The following is a 17212-nucleotide window of genomic DNA, read 5'->3' as shown; positions in this document are numbered from 1 at the left end:
AAATAAACTGCTAAAACACATTAAAAAGGACCCAAGCCTAATCTTGTAAGAATAGTTGAAGACTTTTCATCTGAAATAATTATTTAAGATCCAGGTAAAATCACTTGTCACCGAGGGCCTTCTTCCTGGAGAGGGGCTAAGGTTAAGAACACTGGCTTTGCTACTCACCAGCTAAGATCCTGGGCAAGGCACTTAACCTTCCTGTGCCTGTGGTCTTCTCTGTAAAACAGGTGCAGTGACAGGAGGGGATCTGAGAATTAATTATGCTGATGCATGAGGTGCTTAGAACAAGGCCTGATGCTTGTCTATAAAGCTTAGTTCAGCATCATTTGCTAACTGTGCATACCTAGTATATTAGTGACCATTCAGTGACTCTCCAGGAATCCATTTACTAGAATATACTCTTAAAATTAGGAGAGGGAAAATAATTTTTCTAGGACATAAAAGGACATACTAAAAACTGGGGAATAGATATCCACAAATTTTCCCTAGTGGTAAAACTTTAAAAAGTGTTCTGAAGTAAGGATGACTTCCCACAGAAGTGGCAAATAAGCTTTTATTTGGGGGCAAAAAAAACAAGATTAAGTAGTCATATGGAAAAAGTGTTTATTGGTAAAAACCAGTTACTTATACAAACCATCCAGTCATCTGACTTAATTTGTATATTGTACACAACTAAACTATGAACATATTTCCATATTATATCATGTTACTTTTCTCTTTGAGAGACACAGTTTTACTTTTCCAAGAAAGGGGGGAAATTATTATTTTAAAATCTAATCACCAGTTTACCAGAGAAGTTCCTGGCAATAATTATGCAATAAGTAAGAGTCTTGTCCTAATTAGGCCCTGTTGAATTTATTCAAATTTGAAACAAAGCATTCAGTTTTTTCTCTGCTAATATTAAAACATCCTCATTTCAGAGTGGGGCAGGGGGTTGTCTTAGTTAAATTACCTTGAATATTTTAAATATTAAATGTTACTTCATTCAGCTTGGCTGTAGAGAATTTATTTCATTTTAACATTTAGATGCACATCAAAGTGCGAATCACACATCAGTTGAGAACCAAAATAGATAATGAATCTGGGGTTTTCTATAAAGTCAGCAATATGCCTGCACCTGAACATGTGTGGTCTTATTTTGAGCGGGTATAGGACACTGGTGCTATTTCATTATTTACGGTTGTTCCTGTAAGGGGAACCCCAGTAAAGAGCTTTGATATTTACACTAATGTTCTCAAGTGTCATTTGGGCTCAGCAGAGCTCATTCCATTTTGGGGAATCCAATAGAACCCTGGAACTGTTCAAGAATATAAATTTCTCTTTGAGGGACACTGAATGGGCTTGGGAAAAAAGCTACAGAACATCTGATGAAGGCAAAGCTTTCCCACTCCCCTTTCCCCATGGGCTTTCTCAGTTATCTGACAGCAGTAAATAATGCTCCACACCCCTTAATAATTATGCTTTGATCTTAATCCATTAGCAACTCCTTTGCAAAGGAGAATGTAGAGTCTTCTTTCTCCAGAAGCTGGTAATTTTAGAGAAAGAAAAGAGAAAAGATAGGGTAAGTCATTTTAAAAGACAATCAACAGAGAAGAAACAAGTATCGATTTGATAGCTAACCTTTTCAAAAATGAAAACTGGTTGCTAGGTTTTACTAATATGTGAATTTAAAAACAATACTTGAGAATTGAACAGTATTCTGGTTACACATTTTCAGAGAAATCTGTTTAAAAGTTCTGTATTTTTGTGCCTATGAACATCCCATAAAAACCAGACATAACAAAGATGAAACCAGTTCCATGTAAGAAGATACTTTCAGTTATCTTTTTCATATTGAAGTATATACTATATGAGCACTAAACAAACTGCACACCACGCTCAGTCCTCGATGCCTTCTCTGTGCAAGCAGCCTGCACATCACCCAGGAGCGGGTAAGAAATACACTCTCGGGCCCTACCCCAGACCCACTGCTCTCCAGAGGAGTAATCAGCTCTCCAGATGATTCGGATAGCCACTTTAGGGCAGCCAGTGAGAGGCAGGGGAAGTGTGTGTCAGAATCCCCTGGGAACCTGAAAATTCAGCTGCCAGCCTTCTGCCCCTGGTGGTCCAAGGGGCCTAGAAGGAGGAGGCAGAGGCATATGCATGTTAAAGAAGCTTCAGGGTGGGGTGCCTGGGTGGCTCAGTGGGTTAAGCTGCTGCCTTCAGCTCAGGTCCTGATCTCAGGGTCCTGGGATCGAGTCCCGCATCGGGCTCTCTGCTCAGCAGGGAGCCGCTTCCCTCTCTCTCTGCCTGCCTATCTACTTGTGATCTCTCTCTCTGTCAAATAAATAAATAAAATCTTAAAAAAAAAGAAAAGAAAAGAAGCTTCGGGGTGATTCTGAAGCAACTTCCTGGTTAAGAAACCGTCGTTTAAAAAGATTTTAACCAAAATCTCTAACATGTTTGCCATGTTAAAGTCAATAAACCTTACCACACAATTCACCCAGTTTCTTTCACACCATGGGTGCTGGTGTCAGATTAGAACATGTGTTCTCACTTCTCCCTACTAAGCAATTTCTGACAGACTAAACCTACAGATTTTCTTCCCTATTCAAAAGAATGAAAATGACTCTCCATTCCTGTCTTTAAAAATAATTACCTTCTTGCTCGGTAAAATTTCCATAGAAGATCTGAATGTTTCTTTTTCAATCTGATACTGTCATGCCACCAACCTCTTCCCACCATGCTGTAGCTCCTGCCTGTATTCCTAATTTGTTTTTTTTCAGTTTACAGCCAACAGTCGTTTCCTGTTTGGTGAAATACTGGTTGGCACATGAGAGCAGGTGGATTTTAATAAATACACATTATATATATATTCTAATATATTTATTATATATCTCATATAGTATGTGTAAATGTATCTTATTTCTCCAGATAAATATGTGCTCAATAAAACCACCTATTCTCATGTGTTATTTGCCAACCAGTACATTACTGGTTATATAAATAAGCAGGCTATATGCCAGTTGGCATTGTTTCTTTTTTAAAATATAATTTCCATGAAGACTGTATTAGGCATATTTACTAAGCAAACATCTTAGTAAAATTCCATCAACTCAGCATGTGATCCTGTCTTCAGTAAGCACTAAGCAAAAAACAGGATTTGTAATAATTATACTTGTAATGTTAAACTAAAATCAAGAGAGTATTTTGGGGGGCAATTTTTGTTTTGACAAAGGTAACATGAAAAACATAAAACTTTCATTTTTAATTAAAAGAAACAAATAGTGACCCGATTGCTTATATTATACAACAGGCTTATATAACAGACTTCTGACTTTACTCATCTGTTAAATGGATTAATCAACTGCATTTTAAAATACTCCAAATGGCAGTGCCATTTCAAGCATTCTTAAAATGTTAAATTATATCCAAAATTAGTATGACTCAATCTCTACCTATACATAGGACATATGAACATACAAATGTTGCCCTTTTCCCCCTATAGAATATCACATCTAACATATCAAGGACTGTGGAGAGAAATACCAAATAATGTACACCCTTACATGTAGCTAAGAATAACTTTTTATAGTTGATCTTCTAGAAAAACTTAAAATAAGTTTTTGTTCCTTCAAAGCAATTATATTAGGCACATAAAAAGTAATACTACTGGGGCGCCTGGGTGGCTCAGCGGGTTAAGGCCTCTGCATTCGGCTCAGGTCATGATCCCAGGGTCCTGGGATCGGGCCCCGCATCGGGCTCTCTGCTTGGCTGGGAGCCTGCTTCCTCCTCTCTCTCTCTCTGCCTGCCTCTCTGCCTACTTGTAATCTCTATCTGTCAAAAAAATAAATCTTTAAAAAAAAAAAAAAAAAGTAATACTACTAACTCTCCAAAGGCTTTTGCGTTTTCCTTTAGAACCCTCCAATCCATAAGCCACATACGAAAACTGGCCTTACTCGCCAATTGTTACCCAGTTTACTGGTATTAAAAATGGCATTACCTGGTCTGTACACCTACCTCACTCATCCCCCTTAGCTCCAAATTAATTTTGGTGGTTTCAAAAAATTAAATCCATCTTCAGTGGGGAGAGTTGTCACTAATGGTATTCAAAGGAATAAAGACATTCCAAAATTATCCAAACAATAAAGAGCACCACTATTGGAATAAGGGGTATAGCATCTCCAGTTAAATATGCTTCATTCAAACGTGGAACAGGGGCGCCTGGGTGGCTCAGTGGGTTAAAGCCTCTGCCTTCGGCTCAGGTCGTGATCCCAGGGTCCTGGGATCGAGCCCCACATCGGGCTCTCTGCTCTTCAGGGAGCCTGCTTCCTCCTCTCTCTCTGCCTGCCTCTCTGCCTAGTTGTAATTTCTCTCTGTCAAATAAATAAAAATATTTAAAAAAAAAACAAAAAAAAAACGTGGAACAGGACTCATTGGTTAAAAGTCACGTGATGTCAGTTATAATTTATGCATTATATCCCCTCCTTTGAATCATCTAGAAGTAAGTAAAATGAAAATAGGTGTTTTTCATAATAAGCAAACCTAAATTTCTAGTTGGGCAATAAAATCACATTAATTGAAGCAATTAAATTTAAGATAAACCTTTATTAAATAAAAAAGTTACACTACGATTTTTATACACTGTTGAAAACAATGACTATTTTGTTTATCTCTCTAAAGACAGCGGTACTTCCCATTTCTCTCTCCTGATGTTAGTTGGGCCTCAATTTAGGTCCAGAAAATAAATAACAGGGTAGATTTTTCACATTGCTCTAGATTTATCAGCTGGAAAGGAATTTCAGAGCATGAAGATAAAATAAGGCTGAAATAAAAGAACTTTTAGACACTGACAGTTTGTCCTTATAATCTGGTTAAATTTGGCTTCTTAAAACTCTATACTCCTATCCACAGGAGTAAATTTCTTAGTAGCCCTAAAAGAGCTGGGGAGAGAAGATCATTACTGTAATAGTAAATAGCAAATACTGTGGCAACCATGAACAATAGCACAAGGGAAGACATTTACAAATACATCTGTGACATCTCTCTGATGTGCTATGAGCTACGAATCAGAAGAAAAGCATTATGGTTATTTGATTGCAGGGTGCTGGTGGGCATTCACAATGTAGCCAACACGTTGATCCTCTAAGGAAGTACAGATTCATGGGAAAAAAAAAAAAGTCAAGGAAAGCAGTGGGGGAGAATAAAACACAGGGAAAAAACCATAAATTTGAGATTATCTCTTTTTCTCTGGAAAAAAAAAAAAAAATAAGAGTTTCCCTGAAGCACGGAAAGTATTTTTCAGTGGGTGTCCTTCTCTTCCATTATCAAGGGAGGGCTTAGTGGGGATTCTGGCCAGTCATAGACATCCGGCAGCAGGGAATCGTATTCACTTCGCCATATTCTTTCTCTAACGTATTTGGCTTTGTCTTCAGGTTCTGGGTATTGGAAGGCCATTTTGTTAGCGTACAGGTATTCTGTGACCTGAAAAATAAATAAGATTGTGTGTAGACTCTGATAGTAACTGGAGAGAAAAAAATACTATTAAAACACAGTGAAATGAATGTGACGTCTTTCTTTTTTCAAAATTAAAAAAAAAACATTACTTTGACTCATTTCAAAACATTTGGAAGCTATTAAAAACTGAAAGATGAAATAAAAATAATCTGCCATCTCAGTGTAAGTTTGATGTGTTTTAAAGCCCCCCCCCCATTATTGGCATTTCCTTAATACTTCAAGCTATCGAACAATTTTAAGCTCTACTTTGTGTCAGTCAGGCAGCCCTACTGGGTGACCCGCCTAGCCCCTGTCCTTCCCCCACTTTCAAACAGCATGTAAGAAAGTCTACGTCCTATCCATAGCTGACTGGACTGGGGCGAAAACCTAACCTAATGTGAGCGAAGTGTTTGTGCTCTAGAATTCAGACTAAGAGACACAGAAATTATTATAAATCAGATATTGGACACTAGAACTATAAGGTCAAGTAAAGTGAGGGCTGGGACCTACACATGGCAACTCACCACCACCAATATGGAGTGCCAGGCGCGTTCCATGTGCTTTACATGTACAGCTCATTTAATCCTCACAACAATCCTATGAGGTTAAGTACTGGTCGTATTATCCTCATTTTACATATGAGGACACTAAAGTATGAGGAGTAAGTAAGTAATAATAGTAACAAGTTACAAGTAAGTAACTTGCCCATGGTAGTTAAGTGAGAGCTGTGTCTCAAACCTAAAGCGTTCAGACTATAGATCCCAGGCCCTACACAGTGAAGCCAGATTATTTCCCACCTCATTTGGCTTGAATGGATGTCTGATATTTGTAACCAAGACACACACCATGACTGGTGATGAGGATAAACCCTCTCTGAGTTTTGATGGGAAATGAGGTAGTAGGAAAAGCTTCCTCACAAGATAGCACAGTGCTTATTATATAGTAAATTCTCAAGTTATGGTTTCATTTTAACTTAAAAAAATATTGTAACACATGATGAAAAAATTTCAATTTTGTCTTTCTCCTCCTACTCCAATTCCCATTTAAACGGTGACCACTATTCAAGTTTATTTCAGCTTTCTAAGAAAAAAATTTAACAAAGAAATGAAGGTTATTCAAAATAACCCGTCGTTCCAGGGGCTCAACCTTACTGTATTTTGTGATAAACATGTATTCCAAATATTTTCTAGCCTATTATAGGAAACATATTTGTACCCACAAAAAAGGCTGAGGCAAAAAGCAAGAGAGATCGGGGATGCTCACTGGCTGTGGGATGGGGCGAGGGACAGAAACAAGGCACTGCTAGTCTCCTGATCCCTTGCTCTTAAAAAGGAAAGTCTTCCTTGCTCTTAAAAAGGAAAGTCTTAAGACAATGAAGGAGCAAATTCTCTGCCCTGGGGAAGGGAGAAGAGGCATCAACCTGGGGCTATGCTCCTGTACCAGCCCATAAGCACAGGTCTCTCATATGACCTTTCAGCCTGACACACTGGTAATCTAACTGACTGATATGTTCCAAAATCTGTCCCAAATATAGTATCATTCCATAAATTCTAAAACCGAGCGCTGTTCATCCTAGTTCTGGGCTCTAAAATCCTCAGCTGTTTTGCAACAGTAAGGTATTTAGTCTCCTTAGCCTGACATTTGTGTATATGGACAAGCTGGCCTCAAGAAAACGTGCAAATCCTGTCTTGTGCCATTTTCCTACCTATACTTTAGATTCCAGCTCAAGTGGACTGGCTGTTATTTATTTTTTAAGATGTTATTTTATTTATTTTTAAATTTTTTTCAACTTTACTAGTAGAGATAGGATTGACAAATAATCACGTATTTACAGAATACAATGAGATGTTCTGATGTATGTATACACTGTGAAATAATTCCCCCAACCAAGCAAATTGACCTCTTCATCACTGCACATACTTACTTCCTGCGAGTGTGGTGAGAATATTTAAGATCTACTCTTTTAGCAAATTTCATTAAACCATGCTGTACATTAAGATTTCTAGAATTTAATTATCTTATTATGGTAAGTTTACACCATTTAATCAGCATTTCCTGTTTTCCTCTAGCCCCTGGCAACCACCATTCTACTCTGTTTTTTGGAGTTTCTTTTTTAGATTCCACTTATAAATGAGATCAGACAGTATTTGTCTTTCTCTGACTGATTTCACTGTCTTCCACGTTCATCCTTGTACAAGTGGCAGGATTTCCTTCTTTTTTAAGGCTGAACAATATTCGTGTGTGTGTGTGTAGATGTATTTGTGTATATATGCCACACTGAATGTTGATGGACACTTAATTTGTTTCTGTGTCTTGGCTATTGTGAATAATGCTGCAGTGAACATGGGAGTGCTCTTCAAGATTATGATTTAATTTCTTTTGGATATATACCCAGAAATGGGATTATTGGATTATGTGGTAGTTCTAATTTTTGGATTTTGAGGAATAGCCATACAGCTTTCCATAATGGCTGCACTAATTTACATTCCCACCAACCATGCACAAGGAGGAATCCATTTACGTTTAATAGCTTAGAGTATATCCCACAATTGAAAAGCCAACTTTGGGGCACCTGGGTGACTCAGTCATTAAGCATCTACCTTCGGCTCCCAGGGTCCTGGAATCGAGCCCCACATCAGGCTCCCTGCTCAGCAGGAAGCCTGCTTTCCCTCTCCCACTCCCCCTGCTCATGTTTCTGCTCTCGCTATTTCTCTCTCTGTCAAATAAATAAAATCTTAAAAAAAAACAAACAAACCCAAAACCGACTTTGAAGCCAAAACCTAAAACTAATCTCTACACTCATCACGGGGCTTGAACTCATAACTCCAAGAAGAAGAGTCACATACTCCATTGACTGAGCCAGGCAGGTGCCCCTGGATTGGCTGTTATTTATTTTTTTTAAAGAATATTTTTAAAGATTATTTATGTGAGTGAGAGAAAGCACTTGAGAGGATGCATGCGTGGGGGGAGGGGCAGAGGGAGAGAATCTCAAGCCAATTCCCCACCAAGTGCGGAGTCTGATGCAGGGCTTGATCTCATGACCTGAGCTGAAATTAAGAGTCTTAGATGCTCAAATGACTGAGCCACGTAGACACCCCTGGCTGTTATTTCTTAAACACATCACCTCTAATTTCCAATCTTTATTTAGTTTATGAGTGTTAGAATAATGCAACAATAACATTTATAGTCAGAGGAGTAAAAATTTTATGATCATTAGTATACAGTCAAAAATATTATTAATAAATTCTACATCTAATCCTGATGTTTAAGAAAATCTTAGTAAACTAGGGATTAAGATTATTTCTTTAAAAAGATAAAAGAATATTTCAGCCAAAAGCTAGTATTACATTTAGTATTAAAATATAAGAATGCCCTTATCAACTAAGTTGCTTAAAACTGGTCTTCAAGGGGAAAAAGTAATACATAAAAAATGGAGAAAAAATTACTTGCAAATGATTCAAAACTCAAAATTCCAGAAGAGTTAATTTAAAGAGTTAAGATTGCTCAACAAACTAGTTATCAAACAAACTAGTTATCAAGTAAATTTATAAAAATTAATACCTTCCCTATATGCCAGAAATGACAAGTGAGGATATGGAAAGAAAAATCTTTACTTATTAAAAAGAACAAAAAAAATTTTTAAATCTAGGAAAATAAGTATAAGTCACATACCATGTTTAAAGAAGAAAACAAAAAAATTATATTCAAAGACTTAAGAAAAAAACCAGACAACTGAGTGGGAAGAGGTACTGATAGGGAAGAGCCAGTACCAAAGACTCGTTTTCACTAATTTAATTTACAAGTCTGATAGTTTCATACATAGATGCAGGATTTTCTTTGAATTCAAAAAATTGAGAGAAAAATTTATCCAAAACAATGCACAGTTTGAACAGATAAGAAAATACTGAAAAAACCATAGTAATGGGAAACATAGCATCAAATAATATACATTATATATAACACAATAATTATTATTTAAGATTTTACTTTTGAGTAATCTTTACACCCAACTCATAACTCCCAGATCAAATTGCACTCTCTGACTGAGCCAGCCAGGTACCCCAATATCAAATAATTTTAAAGGTACATGGGTTTCCCCAGGGGCGCCTGGATGGTTCAGTGGGTTAAGCCTCTGACTTTCGCTCAGGTCATTATCTCAGAGTCCTGGGATCGAGCCCTACATCAAGCTCCCTACTCAGGAGGGGAGTCTGCCTGAGATTCTCTCCCTCCCCCTGCTCTTTCTCTCTCAAATAAATAAATAAATCTTTAAAAAAATATAACGTGGGTTATATTCTGGTAGTAAGAAAATGGGTGATTTAAAATTTCTTCTTTGCACCCTTGAAAACGTTTCAAACTTTTCTCTAATAAACTTGTGCTACTTAAGAAAACATCATTAAGGGGCACCTGGGTGGCTCAGTGGGTTAAAGCCTCTGCTTTCAGCTCAGGTCGTGGTCCCAGGGTCCTGGGATCGAGCCCCATGTCAGGCTCTCTGCTCAGCAGGGAGCCTGCTTCCCTTCCTCTCTCTCTGCCTGCCTCTCTACCTACTTGTGATGTCTGTCAAATAAATAAATAAAATCTTTAAAAAAAGAAAATATCATTAAAATTATGTGAAGAGGTATACATTAATACTTACTTTAATAGCAATGTTAATAGAAACTTCCTGAATGTCAGCAAGTGGTGGGTAAAGTCTCCCTTGAGCTAGCTCTTTATCTGTCAGCTGATTTGCCAGAGCCTGAAGAGAAAAGCAGCATTTTATTTTTGTTTAAGTAACACAGAATAAGGACCTAATAAAATGGAAAAGGGGTTTGGGGAGCAGAAAATAATATAGGTAAGATAATTCTCCTTATTTTAAGCAGGAATATGCACTGCAGAGATTAAAACTGTTCACCACTAAATAAGAAATAACCAGATTGAAAGGTTTATTGACATATTCTACTTAATACATACAAAGTGTGGCATAATTACATCAGTTACTATGAAAATAAACATGAAAATCTGTATTAATGTGAGTTCCTCAAAACTCATATTACAGTTTAGCACTCTAACAGGCCAGCACATCCCAGATAAATCAGTATTTGTCCATTAAAAAATGAAGGTGTGACATTTTATCTATGCCGTCACAATATAGTACCTTCAGACGCAGACACTCAACAGGCACAGTGTGTGTTATAAATATGGAAGGATTCATAGCTTAACATTCAAACATTTGAAAAATCATGATATAAAACTAATCTTATGCAAAAGTAGACAGATCAAAAAAGCAACAGATGAATAACTTCCTTTCCATTCATAAGGCAGATTTAACCCATTTTCTCTCTCTGCTTTTAATTAAGATCCATTCATCTTTATAATTCATTCTGATAAAAGAGCCAAATGATATTTAAAACATTTACCTTTGCAGCTTCTAGGAAAACATGATCACTGATATGCCGGGTGTTACAGAGAATAACAGCTAAAGCCACACCTACAAAACATTTAAAATAGTTTATTTAGTAAGATCACTTTTCAAATTATGAAAGGAACCAAACAAATTCCAGACTTGAAGCGAATTAATGGTGACCGCTAGCCCTAGACGGCCGCCCCCCACCAAATTAGTAGCCAAGAGAAAACAGAAACCGGAGAGTTAAAATCAAATGATCTTTGTTAACTATTAGAATTTTTACCTCCTAGAATAACTTGAGAAATATCAAATGGCTTTTCTCAATTTTGTTTTTACAATTAGCAAAATTACAATGCATACAATTCATCAACACTCGTTACAAGAAACATCAATTCCCAGCCCACCTCTACCCCTGCCACTTCTTGCCCTATAGAGGCAGCTACTTTCAATTCTTTTAGCTGATTATTTTTATATTTCTTCCTCTCAAACAGCTTCCTTGTATTTCTCCTGATTGACTTCTGAGTTTTAAACCCCCCCCCCCTCCTTCCTGTAGGAATTAAGTACTTGGATTTCTTTCCCATTTCCAGCCTTGTCCCTTCTGCCAGTATGGTTAGGGCGCCATTTAGGCTGAATCAATCAGTAGTCAACAGGTTTTCCAAAGATGTCCCCCTCCCCTCCCCACCATTTTTTTTTTAACTACTGCCCACTTATTTTTGATAGTTTGTTTGGGTTTAGAATTCTAGTTTGGAAATAATTTCCCTTAGAATTGTGAGTCATTACTTCAATACCTTTTAGCTGCCAGCACTGTTGGTGAGAAATCAGTGCCAGTTCGATTCTAGATCCTTTTCAGTGATTATCTTTTTACTGCATTTCTAGAAGTATTAGGAACCTTTCTCGTCCTGAATGTTCTGCAGTTTCCCAGTGATAGGCTTTGAGGTGCATGACTTTCACATATCACATATGGCACTCAGTGGGAGCCCCTTCCTATCTAGAAACTTGGGTCTTTTCGGTTTGGGGAAATGTTCATGAAGTCTTCGATAATATTCTTCCTTCCACTTACCTGTTCTTTCTCTCTACAGTTCTTTTTTCTGATATTGTACTTTCTGGACTAGTGTTCTAATTTTCTTCTTTTGTTTTCCATTCCTTGTTCTCTGCTTGTTTTTTAGGTGATTTCCTCAGCTTTTTTTTTTTTTTTAATCCTGCTGCTATCAAACTTTTCGTTTTCAAGAGCTCATTTTGTTTTCTAATTAAGAAAAAAAAAATTCTGTCCTGTTTCTGGAACATACTATTTTCGTCTCCTTGTGGTTACTGATAATTTTTAAACTTTCCTTCTCCCCACCTAATCAATCCCTGCTTCTTCCTAAACAGCTTTTTTATTTCCTATTTTAGTCTCTTATGAGATAAATTGTTTAAATAAGAAATTTCCTTAGTTGCCCAGTAACATTTGAGTGTTTTTCATATGTAAGGGTTAGGAACTAAAAGAATGATTGGTAGCCATGAGGACGATAATGGGGCTTGCCAACTCTGAGCATCACTGTGGTGACTTGCCTTTCAATCACCCTACTTTCTGACACCTCCTTCCTCAACTCTGTCCGGTGTCTTCCAGTCTAGAAATTCTGTTTTACAGTATTCAAAGAGTATCCCAATAGTCTTTGGCAGAGTGGGGCACTACAGTTATCCAATTAATCAAGGATGAGAAGAAAAACAGATGGTTAATAGATTCCTTATTTTAATCTAGCCTCTAGATAATACATATATTTCAGAAAGTAGAGCATTTATTTGTTCCATCTATAGTTAATATAGTTGCTTAAATGATTGGAACAAAATCTATTGTCCTCTTATATTTGTCTTGTCTACTCCATGTTCCTTCCTTTCCTCTTCATTCTTGACTGTTGGATTTTTTTTTAAATCATTTCATTTCCTCCCTTAACAGTCTTTAATCATAGTTGAGAAGCTCTTCTAGCCTTCTAGTGATTATCCTAAAATTTATAACCTGCACTCTATGAAAACTCCATGGCAATCTCTAATGTACTCTCCTGCTAGACAATGCAAGTCCCTTTAACAGTTTCAATTTGCTTAGCTGATAAACTATTATAGTTGCTCCTTTCAAGGAAATCCTTTTGCTCTGGCTGCATTCTAGTCTTCTCTTTGTTATTGTTTGCTGAAGCCTCACAACAATGTTCCTAGAAGTGGCCTTTTATTTATCCCACATGGGTTTCACGTCAATATTGTGTACTGACTTCATTCATCAGGTTCCAAGACGTTCTCAGCCATCGAGACACAAATATTGCCTCTGCTTCATTCTCATGTTCATCTTCTGGGACCATACAATAAAGTATATCAATTAAAGGTATATATCTGTTTTTCTATATTTTTCTTTTTTTGGTCTCTCAATCATTTCTTCTGACTTTACAGTTTAATTCTCTTTAGTCTAATCTGCCATAAGCCTCATTTGCTGAATTCTTAAATTTATTTTATTTTTCAATTCTACAATTTAGTGTTACTTGGCTGAATCTTTCAAACTTGGCTTTTATCTCCATAAACACAAGCATATTTGTTTCACAGCACCTGTTTGATAGCCAGAATTCCAGTTTTCCTGTTGTTTCTGATACTTTTGTCTTCTGCTGTCTTGTCTCTGTACGTGTGTCTTTATCTTTAATTTTTTAACTGGAGGTGTATTTCAAAATTTGTGAAAGTAACTTGAAGAAAAGGATAGTGTTTATCTTGTTCCGTAGATTTCTGTTTGCTTCTGTCAGTCACTTGTGGGTGCTGGTAAGCCAGAACAAAGGCTTGAGGTTTTCTAGATCATCTACGCGACAGTGCAAACTAGACCCATATTCTATAGTATAGCCTTTAGGCTACAGCACAAAAGGTTCACACAGAATCCCACTCTTGGCAGATGTCAGACTCCGACGCTTGCCCTCCTTCCACCAAAAGCACTGTTAGACTGCTCAGCTCCCCTCTCGCTGATGAAAGAACACTTCATGGTGAAAGTCCTTTACATACTGGTTTTCGAAGCTCAAGTTCTCCCCCTATTCTTGATCCAGAATTCCCGAGTATTTTATTAGTCAATATCTTATTAGCCTTTTGACCCTGGTAAGGTTTTACTTTTGTTGTTACTTCATCCCGTTATAACTGCTGGACCAGTTAATTCAAACATTATCGGAGACTTACATTTTTCTATCAACAGACTTTTGGTCTCCTGCTTTAAAGTCCATTTTTACCTCTACTACCAAGTCATTTTTACATCTGTATTTATAGTGCTGGTAATGGTTAAGAATAAAGTTAGGACTCTGTGGTGTTGTATAAAAATAATCAATTGCCAGATTCCTCATTAGTCAAATAAGATATAGAAGATGATTTTGTTAAAAAGAGCAGAAAAGTATTCTTTTCCATACTCTTATGCCTTTATGCCACAGGAATACTGCTGGATAGAATGGATGGGTTCTGAACATTATCAAGTTCTAGAAAGAGATCATTGGTGATGGGAGAGTTTCTATTATAGACACTAGGTCTCAAGAGCCAAGCATGGTACAACCCTAGACATGAAACAGCTACACAGGAGGAAAATTCACACACAAAAGCACTGGGGTATTCACAGGCTAAAAGTCTTCTTTACTTTAACAACAGTTAAAATGCGCTTGCTTGATGCTAGCCTACGCACACTAAAAATCGACCTGTCATGAAATCTTAGTGTCTACTCTCAGCTCCTCAGGGAAAGGCCCACAAGAAGACAAAGGAAATTCAGGCCAAATCCAACACGGTCTTTCATTAAAATGAATGAACAATTAAGGATCACCAGAAATTTATAGAAAATGAACAGCACAAAGGAAGAAATATTTAAAAGAATCTTAGTTCTCAGAAGAAATTCAAAAAGATCCTGCAACCTTTACAAAAATAAAAGTGGCTATTAAAAAAGAGTGATTTTAGGATAAGATAAAGGTATTGGGAATAAAAAATAATATGTGAGCCTACTGAACTGATGATATGTGATATCAAACAAATGATCATTTTATGTGGTATGATACGAGTATTATGTTTAATTAAAAAAAATTATAAACCATGAGAGACTGTGGACTCAGAAACAAACTGAGGATTCTGGAAGGGAGGGAGCTGAGGGATGGGTGAGCCTGGTGGTGGGTATTAAGGAGGGCAGGTATTGCATGGAGCACTGGGTATGGTGTAAAAATAATGAATCTTGAAATACTGAAAAAAATAAAATTTAAAAAAATTTCTATCAACAGTAAAAAACATTACTTTTTAAGAGATACATACTATAGTAGTTATGAATGAAATTATATGATCGCTCTGATTTGCTTTAAAATAACCCAGTGAGGAAGGAAAATATGGTTACATGTTAGTAACTGCTGAAACGCGGGAGACGGGAACATGGGACTTCATTCTTTTCTCTGCTTTTGTGTATGTTTGAAAATTTTTATAATTAAAAAAAAGACTTTTTTGTTGTTTTAGGTGTTTTTTTTTTAATTTATTTATTTGACAGACAGAGATCACAAGTAGGCCGAGAGGCAGGCAGAGAGAGAGAGAAGGGGAAGCAGGCTCCTTGCTGAGCAGAGAGCCCGACTTGGGGCTCGATCCCAGGACCCTGGGATCATGACCTGAGCGGAAGGCAGAGGCTTTAATCCCCTGAGGCACCCAGGTGCCCTAGGTTTTAATTTAAGTAAGCTCCACACCCACACATGCGGCTTGAATTCACAGCCCTGAAATCAAGAGTTACATGAACAGAACTCCCCCACATTATAGAATTTAAAAAGGCGGAGTTGAAAATGTAAAATAAAAATTACAAGTCAAGGACAACAGAAGTATTTGACCATGGTTAAGTTCCGTAAGAGAAAAATAAATAATGGAAGGAAGGATATAAGAAAGAAAAAAAAAAAAGTTAAAAAAATCCTTTGGAAAAGAATATATAGTGACCTGGCCCCACACAGATATGCATAATAAATGGAAATAGGCCCACACCTGGATGCATCCCAGTAACCCTCAGAAATCTAAAGATAAAGATAAAATTTTAAGTATTTTTAGAGAGGAAAAGCTAGTATGGATAAAGAAATGAGAATCTCAATGACATCAGATTTCTCATAGCAACACTAAAAGAGAAGAAATATTTTCAAAGATCTGAGGGAATAGGCTTTCAATCTACAAACCTCTATCCAACCAAACTACCAAGTGAGAAGACAAAATAAAGACATTTTTAAGATATGTAAAAACTCAGGAAGTTTTCATCAATGCTTAATAAAAACACTTTGTCAAAAGGTGTACTCCCGAAAAATGAGATCAAGATAGAGAGGAATAGCAGCAAGACAGAAACAGTACATGCATGAGAGGGAGAACAACACCAGTCACAAGAAGTAGTCTGCTGTGCGGGGCACCTGGGGGCTCAGTCGGTTGAGCATCTGACTCCTGGTTTCAGCTCAGGTCATGATCTCAGGGTTGTAAGACTGAGCCCCCCATCAGGCTCCCTGCTCAGAAGGGAGTCTGCCTGGGATCCTCTCCCTCTGCCCTTCCCCTGATGAACACGCACACTCTCCCTTTCAAATAAATAAATAAATCTTAAAAAAAGAAGAAGAGAAAGTAGTCTGCTGTGGAGCAGGATCCAGAAGAAATGAAGAAAGCTGGCAGGAAATGAAAGAAAGATTCATGATACTTGATACTTGAAAGACTTTTACTTTGAGTTTCAAAAATTTTGTAATATAGAATTACATATTCTACTATATTTATCAAATCATACCCCAGTTTAGACATAAATAGTCATGTAATTTCGGAATCAATCCACAAAGCACAGAAAATAACAGAGCATAATCTACATGTCCAAAAACACTCTCTACAATGTAGACATTTTTTTTTTTTAAGATTTTATTTATGACAGAGATAGTGAGAGGGAACACAAGCATGGTGGAGCTGGAGAGGGAGAAGCAGGCTCCCCACTTAACAGGGAGCCCGATGCAGGGCTCGATCCCAAGACCCTGGGATCATGACCTGAACCAAAGGCAGATGCTTAATTGACTGAGCCGCACAGGAGCCCTACAATGTAGAAACATTAACTAACCAAAATTGAGAGATGGAATAAGAACAGATATAGCTAAATACCAGATTTTTCAACAGTGGCAAACTCATAAAACTGTGGTAAGCTGCTATCAAAAGTTTTTCAGATGCATTATATAAAAATAAAGGTAACTACTGGGAAAACTAAAAATAGTAACAAATTGAAAGGTAGAGAAGCAAAGTATTAGGAGGTATGTGTACTCTATTATATTTAACAGTGGGAAGTTCATACATACAGTCCATGGCTAGAATCAAGATAAGGGAAGATAAGGGTGTTTGTCATGATGGTAACCA

General features: G+C 37.1%; 1 protein-coding gene across 2 annotated transcripts in view; it reads right to left on the bottom strand.

The window, feature by feature from the left end:
• Positions 1 to 4570: 4570 nt before the first annotated feature.
• The window catches only part of ME2 (malic enzyme 2), a 77513-nt gene continuing 64871 nt past the window's right edge, over positions 4571 to 17212 (bottom strand). For both annotated transcript variants that reach the window (XM_046024483.1, XM_046024482.1), the window contains exons 14-16: positions 10872 to 10942; positions 10112 to 10210; positions 4571 to 5466 (exon numbers count right to left, since the gene is read on the bottom strand). In XM_046024483.1, the coding sequence (XP_045880439.1) occupies positions 5284 to 5466; positions 10112 to 10210; positions 10872 to 10942 (353 nt within the window). In that variant the 3' untranslated portion in view covers positions 4571 to 5283. The remainder of the gene's footprint in view (positions 5467 to 10111; positions 10211 to 10871; positions 10943 to 17212) is intronic.

Source organism: Meles meles, chromosome 12, assembly GCF_922984935.1.
Source record: "Meles meles chromosome 12, mMelMel3.1 paternal haplotype, whole genome shotgun sequence".
Taxonomy (NCBI): Eukaryota; Metazoa; Chordata; class Mammalia; order Carnivora; family Mustelidae; genus Meles; species Meles meles.
This window is presented reverse-complemented; position numbering and strand designations above follow the sequence as displayed.